Source organism: Periplaneta americana, chromosome 9 (assembly GCF_040183065.1).
Source record: "Periplaneta americana isolate PAMFEO1 chromosome 9, P.americana_PAMFEO1_priV1, whole genome shotgun sequence".
Taxonomy (NCBI): domain Eukaryota; kingdom Metazoa; phylum Arthropoda; class Insecta; order Blattodea; family Blattidae; genus Periplaneta; species Periplaneta americana.
The window spans coordinates 162,902,488-162,925,269 of NC_091125.1; the positions used below are offsets into that span (position 1 = coordinate 162,902,488).

General features: G+C 36.2%; 1 protein-coding gene across 1 annotated transcript in view; it reads right to left on the reverse strand.

Annotated features, from left to right (window-relative positions):
• The window catches only part of LOC138706695 (thioredoxin domain-containing protein 11), a 55,965-nt gene extending 33,203 nt beyond the window's left edge, over positions 1-22,762 (reverse strand). Inside the window, exons 1-6 of the mRNA XM_069836278.1 lie at positions 22,425-22,762; positions 22,089-22,299; positions 16,862-17,092; positions 11,626-11,829; positions 9,278-9,475; positions 1,773-1,860 (exon numbers count right to left, since the gene is read on the reverse strand). Of these exons, the coding sequence (XP_069692379.1) occupies positions 1,773-1,860; positions 9,278-9,475; positions 11,626-11,829; positions 16,862-17,092; positions 22,089-22,299; positions 22,425-22,585 (1,093 nt within the window). The 5' untranslated portion in view covers positions 22,586-22,762. The remainder of the gene's footprint in view (positions 1-1,772; positions 1,861-9,277; positions 9,476-11,625; positions 11,830-16,861; positions 17,093-22,088; positions 22,300-22,424) is intronic.
• Positions 22,763-22,782: the final 20 nt, after the last annotated feature.

Sequence of the window (22,782 nt, forward strand, 5' to 3'; positions counted from 1 at the left end):
GAATTTATATACAGTTTTTTTCGATAGTGAAACATTGGAATCATGACATTTCATATTAGACTAAACGTACGATTTCAAATTCTCTTCGATTTTGGAACCACAAAATTGTGAACACACATAATATTTTATCACGAGCCGCCACTGGTTCAGGCTAAAAATATCTAAGTTACATACTTACTTTACCTTTTTTTTTATATAATCACCACTAACTTTCATGCATTGTGTATGTCATACTTATGAAACTTGCCATTCCTTTTGAGATAGAGAGGGGTCAATCAAGAAATGTGAATGAGGAAAAAAAGTCCATTTCTATCCCCACAATTTCATATTTTACGGACATATTCAACCTCAACAAAATGGAAATTTTTGAGTCTTCTTATGGCAGCTTGAGGAGTAATTAAGACTGACCTTCAAAATTTTTAGAAGACATTTCAAACAACGATAAAAAAGTCTTCCCAGACTTTAAATCATCATTTTAGTCATCAGCAAAGTAATAATCATTTTAGTCATAAGTAATAAGAATGTCAACCTTTGTCGATTGTTTTCAGTTGTACTCTTTCAGTTGTTTTTTTTTTTTTTTTTTTGTGACATGACTTCAATAAAGCCGTGGGTCTATAGGAGGGGATTCCTGCACGTAAAAAAAATAAATAAATAAATAAATAAAAACGCGCGTGCACGCATGCACGCATCCCCCCTCCCCCCATCCCCACACACGAGACTAACATTCTTTCCTTGCTTCTCGTTTCTACTTCCTACTCATCTGTAATTAACAAATCCTGACATGCAAATCTAGTCTTTCAGGTAAAGCTTCCTGTAAAGCAGATTGGAATAATTTTGAGGAAAAATTGTTCCGGGGCTGGGTATAGATCCCGGGACCTCTGGTTGAACGTACCAGCACTCTGCCAATTGAGCTACCCGGGAACTCCACCCGACACCGTCTCAACTTTTCCCTTTATATCCTCACAACTCGCGTGGGCTGACGAAATGCCAGAGACCCACATCGAGTGCACACAAACTCTGTGTGACTTGGAATTGTGGTTTTCTGTTAACGTACACAGGGACGTATGTATTATACAAATCTAGTCTTTCAGGTAAAGCTTCCTGTAAAGCAGATTTGAATAATTTCGAGGAAAATTGTTCCGGGGCCGGGTATTGATCCCGGGACCTCTGGTTGAACATACCAGTGCTCTGCCAATTGAGCTACCCGGGAACTCCACCCGATACCGTCTCAACTTTTCCCTTTATATCCTCACAACTCGCGTGGGCTGACGAAACGCCAGAGACCCAAGCCAGAAAACCACAATTCCAAGTCACACAGAGTTTGTGTGCACTCGATGTGGGTCTCGGCATTTCGTCAGCCCATGTGAGTTGTGTGGATATAAAGGGAAAAGTTGAGATGGTGTCGAGTGGAGTTCCTGGGTAGCTCAATTGGCAGAGTGCTGGTACGTTCAACCAGAGGTCCCGGGATCAATACCCGGTCCCAGAACAATTTTTCCTCGAAATTATTCAAATCCTGACATGCGTCCCTTGTTACTCCATCTTGTCTAATGCCTTCGATTCTTGCTATTCCACCCATTCTTTCTCTTTCTGTTTTTGACCAGATGTTTGTCTGCACTTTTTTGCCTGTTTTTCCCACATGTTTAGTTACACTCTGTATAGAGGTATATGCTCTGTAAAGTAAAGGGTTTTGAAACGAGGTAAGCCTGTAATCTAACATTCTGCAACATGTTCTCCTATTTCTTTGAACTTCAATGACTCTTCATATACATTACCTGCTCTTTGGTTGGCTAGATGATTGGCGATATTAAAGACCCATGGGTTATTATCACAGTTGTAATATTCCAATCCGATTTCTCGTAACTGAAAGCAGAAATGAAGTCTGTAAATATATTTGAAACACTTCAGCAGTCTGTACATTAATTACAGCATTGTTCTAAACTAAATCTTCACTTAATACACAAGTTGCAGCCTTTAGTGTTGTATTGTATTGTATTGTATTTAACATTCCATGGTATTCATACATTGCTTACAGCTAGAATATGGAACAAGTCAAAAAACTTAATACTATTATAAAATCTTAATTTATAGACACAGTCTAGATGAAATATATACAGACGAGATTTACAATATAGTCTACTAGTACAACACAAAGTTTTAGTATCACTTTCATGAAGCGTTATTGAATGTCATGAATTCACCTAAAGAATAGAAGGCGTGAGAAATTAGGTACTTCTTTAATTTGGCCCTAAATAACCTTATGTTTTGAGTTTCATTTTTTATATCGATAGGGAGGCTATTAAAAATTTTTACTGCCATATAACGCACTCCTTTTTGATAACATGATAGACTTGCCGATGGAATATGAAAGTCATTTTTTTATGTGTATTTATGCTATGAATTTTTTAATTAGTTACAAAGTTTTCACGATTACATACAAGGAAGATTATTAATGAAAAGATATACTGACAAGCCATGGGCATTATTTGTAGTTTTTTTAAAATAGTCCTACACGATTCCCTAGATTTGGCACCTACTATTATTCTAATTACTCTTTTTTGTAATAGAAATATACTGTTACTATCTGTGGAATTTCCCCAGAATATTATTCCAAAACTCATTACCGAGTGGAAGTATGCAAAGTATATTGTTTTTAAGGTATTGATATTTACTATCTTTTGCATAGAACTAATAGCAAAACAAGCTGAATTTAGTTTGGGGGTAATTTCTTTAATATGATTTTTCTAATTTAACACATTATCGATTTTTAAGCCAAGTGTACCCAGTTTTGACTCAAGATCTGAAGCTACACTCACATATGGATTTGAATGCACCTATGTTGATTATTTACGAGGTCGGGGTTTTTGCAATTGTAAAACGAATGTCAGGTAACCCCATGGTGAATTCTTGGACTCATCTCTCAATCATAAATACCAATGTCAAAAAATAAGAAGCCATTAGGCTGCAGTGCATTCAAAACACGGAGAAAAAAACACACACGCAAGCTGCAAATAATGTGTGACATGCAGTAAATAAAATCACAAAATTTATATGAAGATTTAGACTATACACCAGTAAAAGAGAAAACAATTGTACCTCATCTATCAAATGGGAATAACAAACATTGGCCTTATCGTCTCCCTGACTCTAACAAGATATTACATTATCAAAATGTGGCTCCTCTGACATCTGTACTCTATACCAGTGGTCGTCAGCACTCACTGAAATGGGTAACGGGCAAGAAGTGTATCTGAATATGCACCGTCATGCAGAAGGGAGAGGGCAGAAGCATATGCGCCAGCAGCCATGGATGCACATTAGTGCACTGTCTTATCCGTGGGTAAGAGACGCTAGCCCAAGATTGCACTGTGCCGATGACTGCTTCTCTATCTTTAGAACACTTCTGTAACATCTTCAATCTTCATGCAGAAGTATTTTTATGTCGTGTGTGCTGTGACGAAATATATTCATTTGGTGTTTTGTTTAATGACTGCAAATTATCAAATGGATACAATGAAATGCAATACATTCAGTTCAGTTATTGTATTATGAATAATTATATTATTCTGGGTCTCGTTATAATTTTCTTAATATATAAGATTTAGGCCCGATTGTATAAACCATTTAATCTTAGATCAGAGGTTAAATTGATCCTTGTTTCAGCTGAACTTGGAATTTTGTGTTGTATAAAGTCTAATCTGAGATTAATTTGTCTCAAACTAAAGTCAACTTTGACTGAAGAAATTTCTCCGATTAAGTTAGATGATCCAAGTTCAGTTATTTCTTTTCTGTTTGAAATATACGAGTGACAGATTGTACAAATAAAATATCCATTATTTTAATATTAATAGATATATTAGGTACATATATATTTCTTTCAATTTCTTGCCTTAATACACAAACATTCTTATATTTTATAAGGCGCTATCGTGTTCAGCAATATCAAATAACATAACCTATAATTATATTATGTTTTTAACAACCATTAATTATTAATGGATATGATAGGTACATTCATAAATGTTCAATTAATTAACTGTATTACTAAACGAAAATTGTCATTTTATAAAGCTTTATTATGTTTAGCAGTATCAAACACCATAACATGATAAAACTTGGAGAACAGTCAACCTTCTTCTTATTGTCCGCCATTATTTACATTGCAAAAAAAAAAAAACAGTGTCTCCAACAGAGTGTAATACGGAAAGTCGCGAAAAAGTAGTTGTAAAGTCGCTAGATTTCTCATTATCAACAAAGAAAGATTAAATTGTGTCACTATGGGGTGCTAAGAAGGTCACTAAATCCCTATTTAAGCAATATAAAAGTTAAAAGAAATTGTTGTTGAAAAAGAGTTAAAATTGCTAGATTGGCAACACTGAACAAACCTGTATAACATGGTCCGCGCATCACGTATTTCACCTGTTTATGCGATGTTGCCAAATCCTTTTCATGTGAACTTAGATTGCATTTGAACCAAGGTAATTTGATCGCAGAAAAGTTTTATACAATAGAAGAAGTGTCTGAACTCGGTTTACTTTTCGATCTTCGATCAAAGTTGATCTTTAGTCAGGGAGTTTTATACAATTGGGCCTTAAAATAAAACATTTAACTTCTGTAACCAATGTATTTATTTTAGTGTGTGATATTTATTAATTAATTTACAGAATAAATTCTGTTTATCAAAACCCCTTTAGACAACTCACATATCCCTGGAGGTATGCAACAGATTGAAGACCAATGGCATAGAGTACAGTGGTCTCATTACTCTGTGGGAAACAAATGAAGATCACAAAGTAAAACAAACGTTAAGTCAATTTCGTACAATTTTCTGAATTGGAGTTTGAAATGGAATATACAGAGTGGACCACTTGAATGTACTTAATTGCAATTGTATGTGACTGGTAAACGGTTGAAGATAGAAACCTACAGTAACGTTTATATGAAAGGAAAACTCAACAAGTTTCGATATGCACATCACCATATCTCTACCTGAGCTCCAGCTGTCACTGTGACGATATCGAGGCGATGAACGACTTCTTGCCAAGCACGTTGGAGCATGTCTTCTGGAATGCTCTCAATATCCTCTATGATGCGCTCCCGGAGATCACGAAGGTCTCTGACTGGGTGGCGTACACTTTATCTTTGACGTAGCCCCAGAGAAAGAAATCGAGCGGGTGTTAAATCCGGAGATCTCGGGGGCCAAGCGATCGGTCCTCCCCTACCAATCCAACAGACATAAAATCAGGATCAGCACCGAGACGTAATAGCATCGTATTGGCGAATTCCACTCGTTTGTCATCTGCCTCCAGATGTTGTATTAACTGCACTTTGTATGCGTACAGTTTGAGACGTTTGTGGACAATTCTTTGCAATGTTGACTTTGGTACTTGAAGTTCCCGCGAAGCTCTTCTTAATGACTTCCGCGGGCTTTGCTCATACACGGCTTGAACATTTGCAACCATTTTGTTGGATGTTCTATGACGACCACCATGCTTCTTCAATACCGATCCTGTAGTTAAAATGTATCATGCCACTTCTTAATGCTTTTAGCAGTTGGAGCATCATGGTTAAACACTCGCCGATACTCCCTTTGAACTCTAACAATTCATTTGATTTAAACTCCACATACCACAATACAGTTTGCGCTTTCATCTGCAGTGTCGCCATTTTGACAATCGATACAATCTACAAAAAGAAACCGTGTCTGTGCACCATCTACCGACAGGATTCGAAACTTGTCGAGTTTTCCTTTCATATAAACATTACTGTAAGGTTCTATTTTCAACCGTTCACCAGTCACATACAATTGAAATTAGGTAAATTCGAGCGGTCCACCATGTATATCAGCCAGTTTGGCTCTAAGCAGCTTAGAACATGCCATTTCCTGTTTGTTACTAAGCATGGAGCAGTGGTTTCATTATTGAGGTCTATTTCAAGCATGGTGATTCTTATCAAAATGCAGCATTTATTTCGCACTCACTTCTACATCCCACGTCGTGGTTCGGTTTCCAGCCATAACACAATAATGAAAGCAAAGTCAGCTGATGCTGATACCGAAATACAAAGAGCAAATTAAGTAAGATAAGAGACTTGCCATAGCTAGAAATGAATACTGTAAGTCAGTGGTGGGCAAAATGAACGCAACCCACAAGACAGGATTTAAATGGCAACTACATACTGTGGGAGGGGTTGCACTCTACAGTGCAGTGACGGATTTACAGACAGTTGCGCCACTACACTCCTACCTACTATATGTAATTAGAATAGTTCATTCACATGATATTTAATTAATCATTTTTCAAAGCAATTTCTTGGAAATTGGGATTTATATCTGTGCATGCTATTTTCAGTTGTGCAAGGAGATGAACATCGCTTAAGCGGTAACTGTGACTGGACTATATAAATTTCATTTTAGAAAACAGCTGTTTGCACTGATAGGTTGATGAATACATACCGTCATCTCCCATAACTATGGTCCTGGAACACAACTATGGTCCACAATACAACCATTCAAAGAACATTGTACAAATAACTTAGATCGTTCGTAGATAGCTGCAGTGACTTGAATTCAAACTAAGTACAAGCAAAAATATAGATAAACGAGGTACTACGTTATGGAGTACAAAATTTGAATGGTTGTATCGTGGACAATAGTTATGTTCCTGGACCATAGTTATGGGAAATGACGGTACTCATTATTTTTGAAGCAAACTGTCTAAGCAGTGGATATGTAGTACTGGACATCTTTTAAAAAATTTTAGCCCCCAGTAGACCTTCACAATCTGCTTTCCAGGAGCCATCATTCTGCAAATTCAGTACCTCTAACTGCAATTCTGGGATAACATTTTCAATTTAAACATGAAAAGGAGTGGCAAAATTATTGAAATCTTTCTCCATCCTTTGAAAATCACTGAATCTGTATTCTTTGAACTCGTATAACAGGTGATCTATTTTAAGAATGCACATATTTAAGTTCGCGTCCTGAATATTTGTAACTGATCCTAAACATGAGAAATGAAAGAACTGCCTTTCTTGTAAGTGTGATATCCTCTCGATACATATGATTCTGCGAAAGACATTGTATCACTAATGAAGCTCCGAAGTACAGCAATCCAGTATAATCCGCCACGTACACGCGCAGTATTTTCATGGAGTGGGGGAAGGGGAAGGTAGGGGGTAAGTTTGATGCTTCGCTGAGGTCTGACATCACTGCGGCAGTGCCGCAGGAATACCCGCCATTGCTGTAAGTGAATGAGGAAGGAACCAAACACTTGAGAGTAAAAGAGAAATGAATGAAAGAAAGATGAAGATTTATATGTCTCATTGTTAACTGATTTAATAAAATCATTTTCTAAAATGATTTCTAGCAGAATCCCTAAAACCATAATCCACCACGCAAATCTAGTCTTTCAGGTAAAGCTCCCTGTAAAGCAGATTTGAATAATTTCAAGGGAAAAATTGTTCTGGGGCCGGGTATCGATCCCGGGACCTCTGGTACGTTCAACCAGAGGTCCTGGGATCGATACCCAGCCCCGGAACAATTTTTCCCTTGAAATTATTCATAATCCACTACGTTCTATGGACTATTAATTGACGAAGTGAAATGAATTTTTATTTTTATTGAACAATTTGTATTTATTATTGAAATAACCGAATTTTTAACATTGTTATTTATTTATAAATTATTGAATTTAGTTACTGAATTTATCATTTCTTCCTTCTAATAAAAACTTAAATTTAATGAAAAGAAATGTAATTCTCAGGTGTCTAATGGATACAACAATTGCTCCTGGACATAAAGTATGTCTGTTCGATGCCAGTCGAGGACGATGGATTTTTAAACAAATATTCCTACGTGCAGCTTCTATTAGACGAGGAAAGAACAATCTTGACCTCATGTTGTAGATTTATTTGACGTAGTCGATATGATGATAGAGACTGGATTAATCTTGCTCAGGATAGGGACCGATGGCGGACTTATGTGAGGGCGGCAATGAACCTGCAGGTTCCTTAAAAGCCATTTGTAAGTAAGTAAGTAAGTAAGTAAAAATGACACGTCTGGTATCACAGTGACATATTTATTGAAGTGACCTGTATTGGTTAATACTTACTTACTTATTGGCATTTAAGGAATCCGGAGGTTCATTGCCGCCCTCACATAAGCCCGCCATTGATCCCTATCCTGAGCAAGATTAATCCAGTCTCTAACATCATATCCCACCTCCCTCAAATCTATTTTAATATTATCTTCCCATCTACGTCTCAGCCTCCCCAAAGGCCTTTTTCCCGCCGGCCTCCCAACTAACATTCTATATGCATTTCTGGATTCGCCCATATGTGCTACATGCCCTGCCCATTTCAAGTGTCTGGATTTAATGTTCCTAATTATGTCAGGTGAAGAATACAATGCGTGCAGCTCTGCATTGTGTAACTTTCTCCATTCTCCTGTAATTTCATCCCGCTTAGCCCCAAATATTTTCCTAAGCACCTTATTCTCAAACACCCTTAACCTATGTTCCTCTCTCAAAGTGAGAGTCCAAGTTTCACAACCATAAAGAACAACCGGTAATATAACTGTTTTATAATTCTAACTTTCAGATTTTTTGACAGCAGACTAGATGACAAAAGCTTCTCAACCGAATAATAACACGTATTTCCCATATTTATTCCGTGTTTAATTTCCTCCCGAGTATCATTTATATTTGTTACTGTTGCTCCAAGATATTTGAACTTCTCCACCTCTTCAAAGGATAAATTTCCAATTTTTATATTTCCATTTCGTACAATATTCTCGTCATGAGACATAATCATATACTTTGTCTTTTCGGGATTTACTTCCAACCCTATCGCTTTACTTGCTTCAAGTAGAATTTCCATGTTTTCCCTAATCGTTTGTGGATTTTCTCCTAACATATTCACGTCATCCACATAGGCAAGAAGCTGATGTAACCCATTCAATTCCAAACCCTCTGTGTTATCCTGAACTTTCCTAATGGCATATTCTAGAGCAAAGTTAAAAAGTAGAGGTGACAATGCATCTCCCTGCTTCAGCCCGCAGTGAATTGGAAAAGCATCAGATAGAAACTGGCCTATACGGACTCTACAGTAAGTTTCGCTAAGACACATGTATTGGTTAATACTCCTCCAAATTTCTAACACATGAATCTCTTATGGTTAATGGTAATGGAGAAACAAATGGTTCTCTCTTATAATAAAGATGGTGAAAATGACACGTTCTGCAACTCCAATCATTTCTGATATGACGCAACTATCCACTCACCATATTATAATTATGATTTTGATCCTGTAACGGATTTCTTGGTGTAAACAGAATAAGAACTGATCCATCTTCCACGTAAGGTGCAAGGGTGAGACTTTTCACACCTGGCGGGCTCACCCATACAGAGATCTGGTGAGTGTTTGCTGCAATCCACTTCACAAGGACATCAGGAGCGTACTCTGCATAGTGGGAATATTGCTGCAGAACAGTACAATAGCATTAGTCACTGCATTCAGGTTGGTTCATCAAGAAGTAGTTAACGCTTTCAGAAAAATTTAGAGAGAGAGAGAGAGAAATGAATATCAAGTCAAAAGAATTTAAAATTAAACATCAGTCAAAAAAGGTTCAAGGTAGAGCATCCACCCACCACTGAACGAATATTGCACACTTTATCGTTGCCAATGTGGTCCTGTAAATTAAATTTCCAAATTTTTATCACAGCCACAACACATTACAATTTTACTGCTCTATATATGAAGGGTTCACAACCAGAGTGGACCAAGTCCTTCTGGAATAATTTTGAGAAATTGAGTCTTAAAGTTCCTGCCTCATGCTTACCAACCTTCACCTGCTGCCCTCTGCGGAGTAACAAATGAGTTATGGACTTTGTTTGTTATAGCAATGAATAAATCTAAGTTTTCTTCATCTGAGATTGTATTAATCCACAACTTGATCACAGGTGGACTTGGTCCACTTTGGCTGTGAGCCCCTCATATTATATGGAATTATCACTGCATTGACACATTGACTAATGCACAAAACACAAACTTAACGAACTAAATATAATTATGAAGAATGGAGACAAGAATCGCTGCCATCACGTTCTACTTCTTCCACTAGATGTCTCCCGACACGACATAAACCAATAACGGCAACATTTGCAAACGAAATGATACTAAACGTGAGGAATGTTACTACAGGTGTGTAGTATTACGTGACAGGTTAGGTTAGATTAGGTGTGTAGTATTATGTGAGAGGTTAGGTTAGGTTAGATGTATAGTATTATGTGAGAGGTGTTAGCGACACTGAAAACCACGTTAATTCCTCCGACAAATTAAGTCACATTCAGCAAATATGGTGGTTTTTTATTCAAGCACGACGAATTTGGTATATAAGCAAGGTATATATTTGAGGTGGGTTGAGTAGGCATACAGCTCTCCCAGTGATCACATCCAATTTCCGCCACTCCATACTGTAAATCCTAGGCATTTTCAAGTATTTTAACAGTTTTCTCTAGTGGCTGGTTCATAAGTAACCTTAACCCAAAAAAGAAAAAAAAAATCATCCAGAGCAGGGACTGGTCACTTTATTACAAATCATTATTAAATACCAGGGTCCATAATTTCATGAAAAGGCAGTTGTGGAGTATACTGTACACTGCATTCCATAATGAACTATTACAAATATGAGATTTGCATATTATTCACTGACAAGAGATTTGACAACAAGAGTGGCCTTTAAGAACATTAGAATCCAGAAATGTCCTACAGTCATAGATGAGTACAAATCAGTGGCGAAGCTCTGAAGAGGCTTTTGAGGCTTAGCCTATCCAAAAAAAATTCAGTTATTATACATAGTAACAGTAGGCCTATAAGTTCGTAATAATGATATATCGTAACACTTGCTTGCACTCCGATCCTTCCATATATTAAATTCAATGTTGGCAGTCATTCCAGGAAGGAGAGTTCAGTGCGAGAGGCTTGTGGCAGAAGCATCTAAAAGTGTGGCTACGACCTTGGCTCGCAAGTTTGATGGGGGGACCAGAGAGGGAGTATCAATTTGCTACATCTCAGTATGAAATGAATGCGGCTAGCCTCCACAGTAATATGTTGCGCTATATTGGTGTTCTGTGAATGTGCCGTATTATTGAGTGTTAATTTAATGAAAAGTGCATGTTTGTGAGTGTTACATATTAATTTTGTGTAAAATTGCTTATAATGAGAGAACATTGAAGTCATCATTTGTAGAATTAAAAGAGAAATCATTTTCAAGTTGGACGTATGAAACAAAATGTGCTCATAAGGTTAGGAGATCGACACCACATTTACATATTAAATAGCAGTTGGAGGAAGACAATATAGAAATTTTTAATTTTCATGGTATAAGAAATATCCTTGGCTAACAGAGTTCTCTGAGATAAATAAGTTATATTGTTTTACCCGTATTCTGTTTGGGGGTGAAAATGAGTGGTCATCATCTTCTTGTGGGGTCTGAGTCACAAAAAAATTTAGATAGAAAAGCCAAAGTTATAAGGTAAGCAGATTAGTATGGTTTCTGGTTTGGTTCATGTCATTAAGCTGATATCTGTGGTAGCAACTTTAATGTTACTGGAAATATTACCAACTTACAAGTGTTTCATTCCACATGTAAATTCTGACAGTTGGTGTCATCTCAATTCCCAGCTGACGACCAGTCTCCATATTTGTGACGACAGCAAAGCCAACTTCTCTATGAGGGTCTCTCTCCAGGAATTTTAGAGCTGTTGAATAGAATGTATAGTATCCAGGGCCACCAATGTTCCCAGCAAAGTCAAAACACCCAACCACCAATGCCTGAAAATTAATTATTCCATTAGTTTTGTATCTTAAACATTTGGATTCCTGTAGTCAGAAAATTGTATTAGCCAGTGGCGTAGCGTCAATATAAACTAAAAAGCTGAGCTTCCCCAGTTAATAATAATTTCATAATAAACCTGCAGTCTATGGACAAAATTATTTATTAATTTTAATAGAATTTATATTTACACGTTAAATATTGTGATGTGGCAGCTCAGGATGATTTTTGATGCAGCAGTAAACAAGAAGCCTGCAAACACCAGCTTCCAAGCAGACTGGTTTCTTCTGTGTAATCCACCCCGCAGATTTTCCATCCCTTTCTAACTAAACTATCCTGGTCGCAAGGCTCGCAAGAAGCTAGCTTTGACATTGAAAATAAGTAGTTTCCGAGTTATCCCTTTCGTGAGTTGTGTTCAGTTGAAGTGTTAGTGTGCATTGTGGCTGATATAATAAATAATGAGTGAAATAACAGTTCCTGACACCAATTTACTTGAATTTTTAGGACAATTCTATTATCAAGACTGACTTATGAATAAAAGTGTGATCTAAAAAACAAATGACCGACTCCCTTGCTGTCAATGAAGGACACAACCAAAACACAGACGCATACTTACGTAATGATACTAATACTATATCTATTGACCTGTGATTCCTCTAAATATGACAGGGAGTGAGCTAATGTTATACGTATATATGTCTATTTGTTAGAGATATGTGTAAACCATGAAATCATATTTTACTGCATATCATTTGAGGTCATGCCTTATTGGTGTTACTTACGAGGTTCCAACCAATCTTCGACTGCTGACTTGACATTGACTACTATTTATTTTAAGACTATGTTTTTGCAATACGTTTTCTCATATTGCATGAAAGACAACTTGAATTAGCTTGCCCTGCTCAAAATTTCATGCTAAGCCAATGGTATTAGCTAAGTGCACAAATGAGATTCTATACACTAACAGATTTCTCTGCATTTTCAATTACATAAAAAAACTTGAATCTCATATAAATGAGGGTTATATTTCATATATAAAAAGAAAAATATGCATGAGATCACATACCATGCATTAAGAAGAAAAGTTCTTAAAGAACCTTAGTTTAAGTCTTATAGAGCAAAGATCTTTCCACTCTCTTAAAGGGCAATAAAAGTTGGATATAGAAAAGAACATGAGAAGATAATAAAATTAAATTGGAAGAATGAGTTATACACTAATGAACAAAATGAGAAAAAATATATTAGAAAAGTGAAAATGCCAAAAGAAATAATAATAATAATAATAATAATAATAATAATAATAATAATAATAATGTGACAGCCCTGTCGAGACTCGATCACGCATCCCACAGAGGGCAGGGGCGTGCGTGGATCAGGGAACGCGGCAAATGAAGTTGCGCACACATCTACTTCCTAGGGCGTGCACTGCGGTGTGAGGTGAAAAGGGGAAGCAAAGCTGTGTGTGCTTCGTTGTTTGAGGTGAAGGGGGGGATGAAACCTCCCGAACAGAATCGTCCAGGAAGAAGCAGAGAGAACAGAAGTCTGTAGAAGTAGAAATTTCGAGCATCGTAGTTTCTCGAAACTATAGTTTACTAATAAAAAGAGAGGACGCAAGTTAGTTGCAGTCGTTGCTAGTTTTGGACAGCAAGGCAGTCTTGTGTAGCAGTGAAGCCAGTTTCGAGACCGGAGTTCGACTTGAGTTGTGTCCATAACTGTGGGAGCCGGAAGTCCCGAGTTTGAGTGCAGTGGACCGCAGTTGGGGGACCTGAGTTCGAAGTTCAGTAGACTGTCTCTGAAGGTCTGGTGTTCGAGATACTGTGAACTCGAGTGACTGAGTTAGAAGAACTAGCCAAGGAAAACGAACTGTGAACTGAGAACTGACAGTTTTGTGTTGTAAATAGTGCTTTGTGAACATTAGTTAAGATTAGCAGTACATTGTTGTTCTCAATAATCCAAGTGAATTGTCATTGTCGTCTGTAGAGTGCAATAACGAATACTGTGTGGAGTGAAAATCCCATTGTTGACGGGAGTGTTTACATTCAATTATAGAAAGTGATTATTGTCGTAACAATAACAATAATAATAATAATAATAATAATAATAATAATAATAATAATAATAATAATAACAAGACAGGAAATGAAAAGAACATCACATAGAATGTATCCCTAGCATATAAGTAACGAAAACTGCCATAACTATACATATAAAAATTAAAAGATCAGTTGAAAAACCTTAGAAATTGGCGGAATCAACAACTTAATAAGAGAACTGAAGAGAATTATTATGTGCCTTACAAAAGAAGATAGCCAATGGGAAATGCGATGTCTCAATGAAAACAAAACCAAATTCAATGGTTTAGAGTGTTTAGTAGTTATGAACACAGACAGTCAGCCATTTTGTTTAAATTTACTTTTAAGTCGTGGTGTGTTTGAGCATATATATTCTTCATACCCTACATTTTGGTATGGATTTCATTAGAGTATCGCATTTCACATTGACGACCTTCCCTTATTAGTTGGAAACTATACCTAGAAAATTCAAATTCATCAACTTACATTAACATAATGTCCATTGGTTATGTTTGTATATGTATAATGAATTGTATATTATATTCATTCTCATTAAACACTACTTCGAAATTTCTGCTTATTCACAAAAATGGTGCTATGTACACAGTTTGTTAATACAAAGGTAAAGGTCCTTTTAAATAAGAAACACAAAATAGTCTACTAAATAAAATAAAATACAAACGTTCATGGATATAACTGGATGGAGATTATACTTAGCTTAGAACTTACTATCACCAGTTATAATATGAAAGTGTCTCTATAAACCACACAAATACATACAGGAAGCGTGTGACTTAGGAGAAGGTGTTCTGTGGCAGAAAGTCATGTTTTCAGCTGTATATTCTTGCCACCTTTCATTTCCAAAAAGGAACCGGTACTCAATTCTATAGAGGATAGAGCAAACCTCAGAAACATTCCTGAAATTACGGCAAGATAGAAACTGTCTTCAACTGGGTATGAACACAAGCTCTTCCAATTGTAATGTGTCACTTTACTAATACCCCAATCCAGTGTTTATCTCCCAGGAAGACTAAGACACAGTTGCATAAGACACTGGAACCATTCTGGAAATGTACCAATAATTTAACCCAGACACTTCTAACTAATCACAAAATTAAAACTTGGCTCCACATATATTTTCTTACAGTCCAACATTCCCCAATTCATGCAATATGTTCAAACACTACAAAAAAAAATCAGAGAAAATAAAGGATTGCTACAACATGTTAGTTCAACTTCAAAATCTTAACCCACATACAGTGGGTTCCAGCACACTGTGGGATCAAGGGCAACGAACACTTGCCAAGAAAGGCACAACAATACAGCAATACAACTCCAATAGATTCTATGAGATTCCTCGCTAATATTAACAGCATCAAAATGACAATAGAAGAAAAACCACTGATTCAATATGAAAAACTTATCAGATTACCAGGTAACAATTGGCATTCATACAGTCCTCTCTGTAGATTGAAAACTCAAAAAAGTTTCATATCCATTGTTCAAGAATTAAAACAGAAAATCAATATCCCGAATTTAAAAGAAAACTTACAAATTAAACCAAACCCGTTAACACTATTAAATATAGAGTATAATCTAAATTTAACACAAGAAATACTGAAATCAGAAGTAAACACTGAAATACTGAAACAATTGTCTTTAGAGACAATTAATATTAGGTACCCTCCACAAAACTGGCTTCATTTATACACCGACGGATCCTTGATCTCCAGAGAACAAGGTGCCGGTGCAGGTGTTACGTGCTGTCTCTTCTCACTTTATAGATCTCTTGGGTATGGATCAACAAGTTTTGATGGAGAAATCATTGCAATAAGTGAATGTCTCAGGAATCTTCTATGCCACATCAATAAATTTAAAAATGCAGTTATATTGTCAGACTCCAAAGCAGCTATTCTATCAATCGTCTCTAAACACACACCTTCATCTCAAACAGCAGAAATAACTAAAATGCTCTCTCAATTAATATCACTCAATAAAAGAATTGTATTCCAATGGATACCATCCCATTGTGGAATCGTGGGAAACGAGAATGCGGATGCTTTAGCAAAGAAGGGCAGCACTGCTACTTACAGACCTGTTACTAAATCTATGTATTACTCTGTGAAGAGATTTATTAAATCTACATACTTAGACTTCAACAAACAAAATTTGATAACTCAATCCCAAGGGAAAAAATGGAACTCTCTGCATCAAAATCCACAGTTAATTCCCGATTTACCACGGAAATCGTCTATAGTTGCATTTAGATTGGCAACAGGTCATGATTGTTTGGCCAAACACCTACATAGAATTGGAATATATCAGTCCCCTAACTGCCCATTGTGCAACTCAAACCAAGAAATGGATTCGGAACACCTCAGAATCTGTGCTTCAGTGGCTGGTCATGATAATATCTTTGAAAAATATTGGAGTGCAAGAGGTCAAATGACTTTATTGTCAAACGCCTGGCATTAGAAAACAACAACAACAACAATAATACAGCAAATGAAAACGACAAATCTGCCAATGACTTCAATAAAGCGCTTGATCAATTCTAAATTTTTACACCTTCATACTGAGGAAACAAAAATATGTGCTGAAAACAAAAAATGGAACACCCTAATCTTGAACCTAGAAGTAATCCCACAAGCACCACGGAAAACTGCAGTTGCTGCCTTCAGGCTGCTTACAGGACACGATTGCTTGGCAAGCCACTTACATAAGCTACATATTCTAAATTCACCATTGTGCAACAGTCAAGAGGAGATGAACGAGAGCCACTTGAAGACCTGCAATGCACTATCTGCAGAAGACACAGAAGTATTGGAGAGCACGGATGCTAATGGCTTCATTGCTAGATGCAAGACATTGAAACAACAACATTCTCCAGATGCATGCCAAATATTTTACTCTTACAACATGGCCATTGCACAAAAATCTAAAGAGAGTAGGTACTAACATCATACACGTCCATTAGTTTGATGATGTCAGCAATATTGTTGATCCGCTCAAGAGGCCGCAGCACGAACTGCAGGAAACGAATCATATGAGCTGCTTCTCTGACTCCCTTGTACTGGATTCCTTTGTTGTGCTGGGTGTACACTATGAGCACGGGAAACTGCTGCACTTTAGAAAATTGCTGACGGCATTCACTGTGGGGTTGCCAGCAATTGATGGCTGCAAAATATACCTGAAACATTACAAATATGTGTCAAATCAAATCAATCTTCTTAATGTATCTAGCTGTTTGCTGACAACATAAGGTCCACTATAGTCCACTGTAGTCTATTCAGTTGTTTTTCACGAGAAATGAGGGGTATTTTGATCGGTGTTCATTATAGATGCCTGTTGCTAGTAGCCAGAGGTGGGGTGTAGTCAATATATACTGCAGGGCTGTGTCTTCTGCAACTGGTACTGATGATTTTAATTTACTTCTTTTGTGTTTTATGGATGGACAGTATAGAAGAATGTGTTCCAGATCTTCATCATGATTATTACACCACAGACAAGTAGAATTATCAGAAATGTGAAATCGGTGTAGATACAATTGAGTGACAATGTGACCTGTTCTGGCTCTTGTTAAAAATGTTTGAACATGTCTGCGCAAGTTTTTGTACATTTCCAGGTCATTTGGTTTCTTTTGTACAGACTGTAAAATTTTTTCTTTGTCAGAAGAGAGCCAATTGTTGATCCATAGGTTTGTAAAATGAGACTTTACTGAAGCAAAAGCAATGGATAGAGATATCACTTGAAGAGGTCTTGGTTGCAAATATGTTGCCTGTTTTATAATATTATCGACTTTCTCGTTTCCAGGTATACCACAATGACTAGGTATCCATTGAAATGTTATTTCCTTTTGGAGTTCTTTTAGTTTACTTAGTTGTTTCTGAATTGGAATAATTCTATGTGCATATAGGTTTGGTACATATTTAACTATATTAAATATAGCCCACTTGGAGTCGGTAAGTATGCAAATAGATTTTTCAGAAATTTGAGTAACATTTGATCGATCCCTCAATCGGATCTCCGGGTAGGGACTGCACTAAGAGATGCCAAAAATCGTACTAAAGTACTTATTTGGAACACAAGTCACACCGTCCAATCATTTAATATTGAAAAGAACCATTTATATAGTCAAAAAGAAACTTAGAAATGCCACTATGCTACGAAATATCTATAAAAGGTTTTATCTATTGAAATAAGACATTTGATCCCACTGAAGATGTGAGAAAAGCAGAGAGCGAAAACGTGTTTCTTCTGGAGATAATTTTCTGTCTTGGTATAATAGGAAAAACACAGAACAGATACAAAGAAAAACAATATGTTATATAACAGTATTCTTTATAACGTGTATTTTTTTGGATATAGGACATACGAATTTAACATTGCCATAATAAAAAACCTATGTACAAAAACAGCGAAGAAATAATTTAATCAGTGGCTAATGTTTAGTAAGCTTAGACAATTATTTGTAAAACACGAGAAAATCAGACTTTGGCTTAGCAACCATTTAATGATATTCTGTTGTTTTTACAAATTGTCAAAGCCTGCTAATTTCTAAACACAGTCCACTGATTAAGTTATTTCTTCATTGTTTTAATACATAATTGGTTTCTTATTGCAACGTTAAACTCCTATGTGCTATATATCCAGGAAAACAAGGATATATTTTTATGCTGGTATTTCCATTAGGTCTATTATCTTTTGTCTTCTACTAATATTGTTGTTTGTTGTTGAGAGATATTCATTAGAGTCCTTTGTGAATTGTGAACGTTAAGCTGGAGTGAAAATAACGTGTTCTGTATGAAGAATGGCCTAATGTTAGATTCAAAATTGTTTATACTTTGAACATATTTCAGGCATAGGCAAACGATATTCTACTACAATAGGCCTGTTAATAACAATATATTCAAGTTCAAGAATGCCTTCATTACTTTAGTAATAGCCCAACTACATCCCTTAAAATGGAAAAAGTAAAAGAAATTCATTGCATGGTAAAACAAATTCAAATGGTAAATAAAAAAGTGGTCTTCCAATGGATCCCGGCCCACTGTGGACTGAATGGTAACGAGAAAGCAGATATGTTAGCAAAGAAAGGAACTAAAATCAACTTAAAAACAAAATTCAAGTTCCCATATGAATCAATAAAACTAGTCATAAAAAGAATAAGTAACAGCGAACAGGCAAAACATCATAATTCAAAATGGAAAGAATCATTCAAAGATCCAAAACTAATTCCTGATCTACTTCGTGGCCATGTTTAGATTGATTACTGGTCATGATTGCCTCAGTAAACACCTCCATCGTATTGGAGTACTGAATTCACCTAAATGCTTACTGTGCACCAGAGAAGAGAACATGGAGATGGAGCACCTGGCTAATTGTGAAACTCTTAGGACATTTGTGGACCTTCCATCAAAATATTGGGAAGCAAGAAGGATGATGACTTCATTGTTAAATCCAGAAAAAAAAAAAACACACACGCACGCACGCACGTACACACACACACACACACACACACACACACACACACACACACACACACACACACACACACACACACACGTAATAGTACTGTTTTATTTAACTGCACTTTGAACTGCAGTGTTTATCCAGTGTCAAAATGCAACTTCAACAAATTTTTGCCTCTGGCTCTTTATCAGGGACAAGGTTCTTCAGTGTGTCATAAATAGATTTTAATCTTCTCGCCAAACTTAGACGGCTTCAGCAGAAAGGTCAGTTTATCTTGCAGCAAATGTTTATATTTATGCAGGTGGCCTTGTATTAACGGCTCTACAATTTAAAATACGACGTTGTCATGTCAGGCTCGTGATCCCTCAGACGTATTACAGTAATGTGATGACGTAGTATGTGATAAGACGCTTGTGAGAGACAACAACTAACTGCTTTACTAAAAGGAATGTGACAAGCCTGCATATCTAGTAGGTAAGCACTGTATGATTTATTATGTTTTGGGCCAGCCACAAGTCTGGAAAGTGGAGTGATGTCATCTAAGCTTGGCAAGAACTATACACGGGACTCACAGCTACATTCCACTCCCACAAGAAGCCATGTCAAATATTTTATCCCCTTTTGAAATTCATTGTCCTTGAGGGGGGGGGGGGGGGGAAGAGGTTTAGACACACAGACCTCAGATTTAACAATTATAAATTAAAGTACATTTCTTCTCAAGACAAATGGTGAATAGGTGATAGCTTGTAAGTCTATTAATGAGATATTATTCTCTTCTAAGACTAGGTTGTTGTAGCTGCAATAATTACAACAGTGGATGTAAAATATACAACAGCGGTAGTTAAAATAAATAACAAACTAAGTGACAGTTTTCAAATTAACAGAGGAGTTAAACAAGGAGATCCGCTTTCCGCAACCCTTTTCATACTAGTGGTGGACCTGATAATCAAACAACTAGAGATTAGAGGTAATATAAGCACAAGATTGGTACAATGTACAGCATATGCAGACGATATACTACTAATGGCAAGATCAAAGAAGGCATTAATTGAAAAGCTCGAAACTTTAATGGAAGAATCAGCACAATATGGATTAATCATAAATGCAAAGAAAACAAAATTTTTAAAATGTTCATCCAAAAATAATGAACCAGAAAACTTACAGATGGATAATACTATTTTTGAAGGAGTAAAATCCTTCAAATACTTGGGATCAATAGTAAACAACGAAAACAATATCGAGGAAGAAATAAACAATAGAATTGTTATGGCAAATAAAGCATACTTTGCAAATCTCAACCTATTCAAAAGCAAATACGCATCCAAACAAGCAAAATTAAGACTATATTTAACAGTAATAAGACCAATTGTAACATATGCAAGTGAAACCTGGACCCTAACTGAATTGTCTAAGCAAAAGCTCCTGGTTTTTGAAAGGAAAATATTACGAAGGATATTTGGCCCAATAAAAGATGCAAGTGATGAGTGGAGAATTAGAAATAATAAAGAGTTAAATATTTTAATACAAAACCAACACATAGTAAACTATATCAAAGCGCAAAGGTTTGGCCATATCAATCGTATGGACGAAGGAAAAACAGTTAAGAAAATATATAAATGGAACCCCATCAGTAAAAGAGCAAAAGGAAGACCAACAAGTAGATGGAAGGGAAACATAACCAACGATTTGAAAACACTGAATGTAAAGAATTGGCCAAATCTTGTGCATAACAGAAAACAATGGCGTAAATTAATTGAGAAGGTCAAAACTTCGACGAAGTTGTAGCACCTACTGAAGAAGAAAAAAGGATGTAAATTATGCTCGAAATAATTAATTCTATTTAATAAGGCATAGTGTTGTTTTACTTCTGATTTAGAGAAAAGTACATAGCCATAAATTATGTATATACAAAAATAAATACGTAGGGGATTTCAACTATCACGTGAGAACATATCGTCCTATGTTACAAAATTATAGATTATGACATATATGATACGATATATTTTTATTGTCAACAACATCAATACAAATTATAGTGTATCCCCATATTCCTGTATTTAGATAAGACCATAACTCTCTTTTTGAAGTACATTTCCAAATATTTCGTATGCAGATACTAAGAGGAAGGTAGAAAATAGGAAAGATTGGAGAATGATGGCTTTGCAGTGGAAGATCTGTTCTTGTGCAGAAAACTGTGGACGAATGAATGAATTTCAACTATTGTTCTCAAATATCATCAATATTGTAGTTACATACCAAATTATATAGGTACAGACCTAACAGTCATTCAATAAGACAGAAAAATCTCTGATAATGTTGGATTCTGGATCAGTAGTACAGAAGCATTACTGCATATAAACAAATTGATTAAATGAGTAGGAAATCAGATCAAAATACACATCAACAAAAGTACAGAAGAAATTATAGGCTAACATTGTAATTAGTTTCTTCATAGATAATTTGTTTGAAAATAAACAAGCAGTCCTAAAACAAGGCTCCATAATGCCATAAAACCAACACTGTCTATAACAATGCTATTCCAATATTTAGTGATAATTTAACACCACCATCATCGTTATTAATCACAACAGATAAACTTAATCTCACATCTCTATGGCTGCAAGTTCCCAAATGAGAGGCAAATGGAATAACACAAATAAGATTAAATTATGAAGTTCATGCGAAGAGGTATAAGTGATAAGTGAATGTTTTACCTGTTTATAATAATACTGAGCTACAGTTTTAAATTGCGCTCTTGTTGCCTGGCTCTCCGCATCCCACGGAGCATAGTACATGACAAATGAAACGTCAGATTCTGATACACGTTCAAATGCAGGGCTAAGCTGTCCATGATAAAAATCAGCAACTAAAGACGTTCTAGGAAAAAAGGGAACTGGAGATGGGCTTTTCGAAATCTTGGGTGGCCTGAAATGTGAACATACATACGCTTGATTAGAGCTAATTGAACGCATTTGGTGACCTTAATTCATTGACAAAATATATAGAAATGCACTAAATAATCATGGTACCATGTCATTGCAGTTACTTACGCATTCTGTAATGCTGCGTATGACGTAATTATTACCGCCAGTATGAAACATATTTCACGTCCATAAAAATACATATTTGAGTTAAAAAACGTTTCTTTCGGGCCACGTCTATTTCGGTCAGCATCTCGTTCCTCCACCGTCACTGGCATAACCATAGACATCACTCCACGTCATAAGTTTGTTATCAACAACGAGGGAAGTCAGAATTATGGGTGCTGTTCAAATGTGACACCCTAAATCTATTTAAAAACTTTAACCATCTCTAATTTCATTACTAGAGCATGCAAAGTGTTCTCCAACCCCCACTTCTCTTCTTCAAAAACAGCTGACAGCGGCCATTTTACATTACACCTCTTCT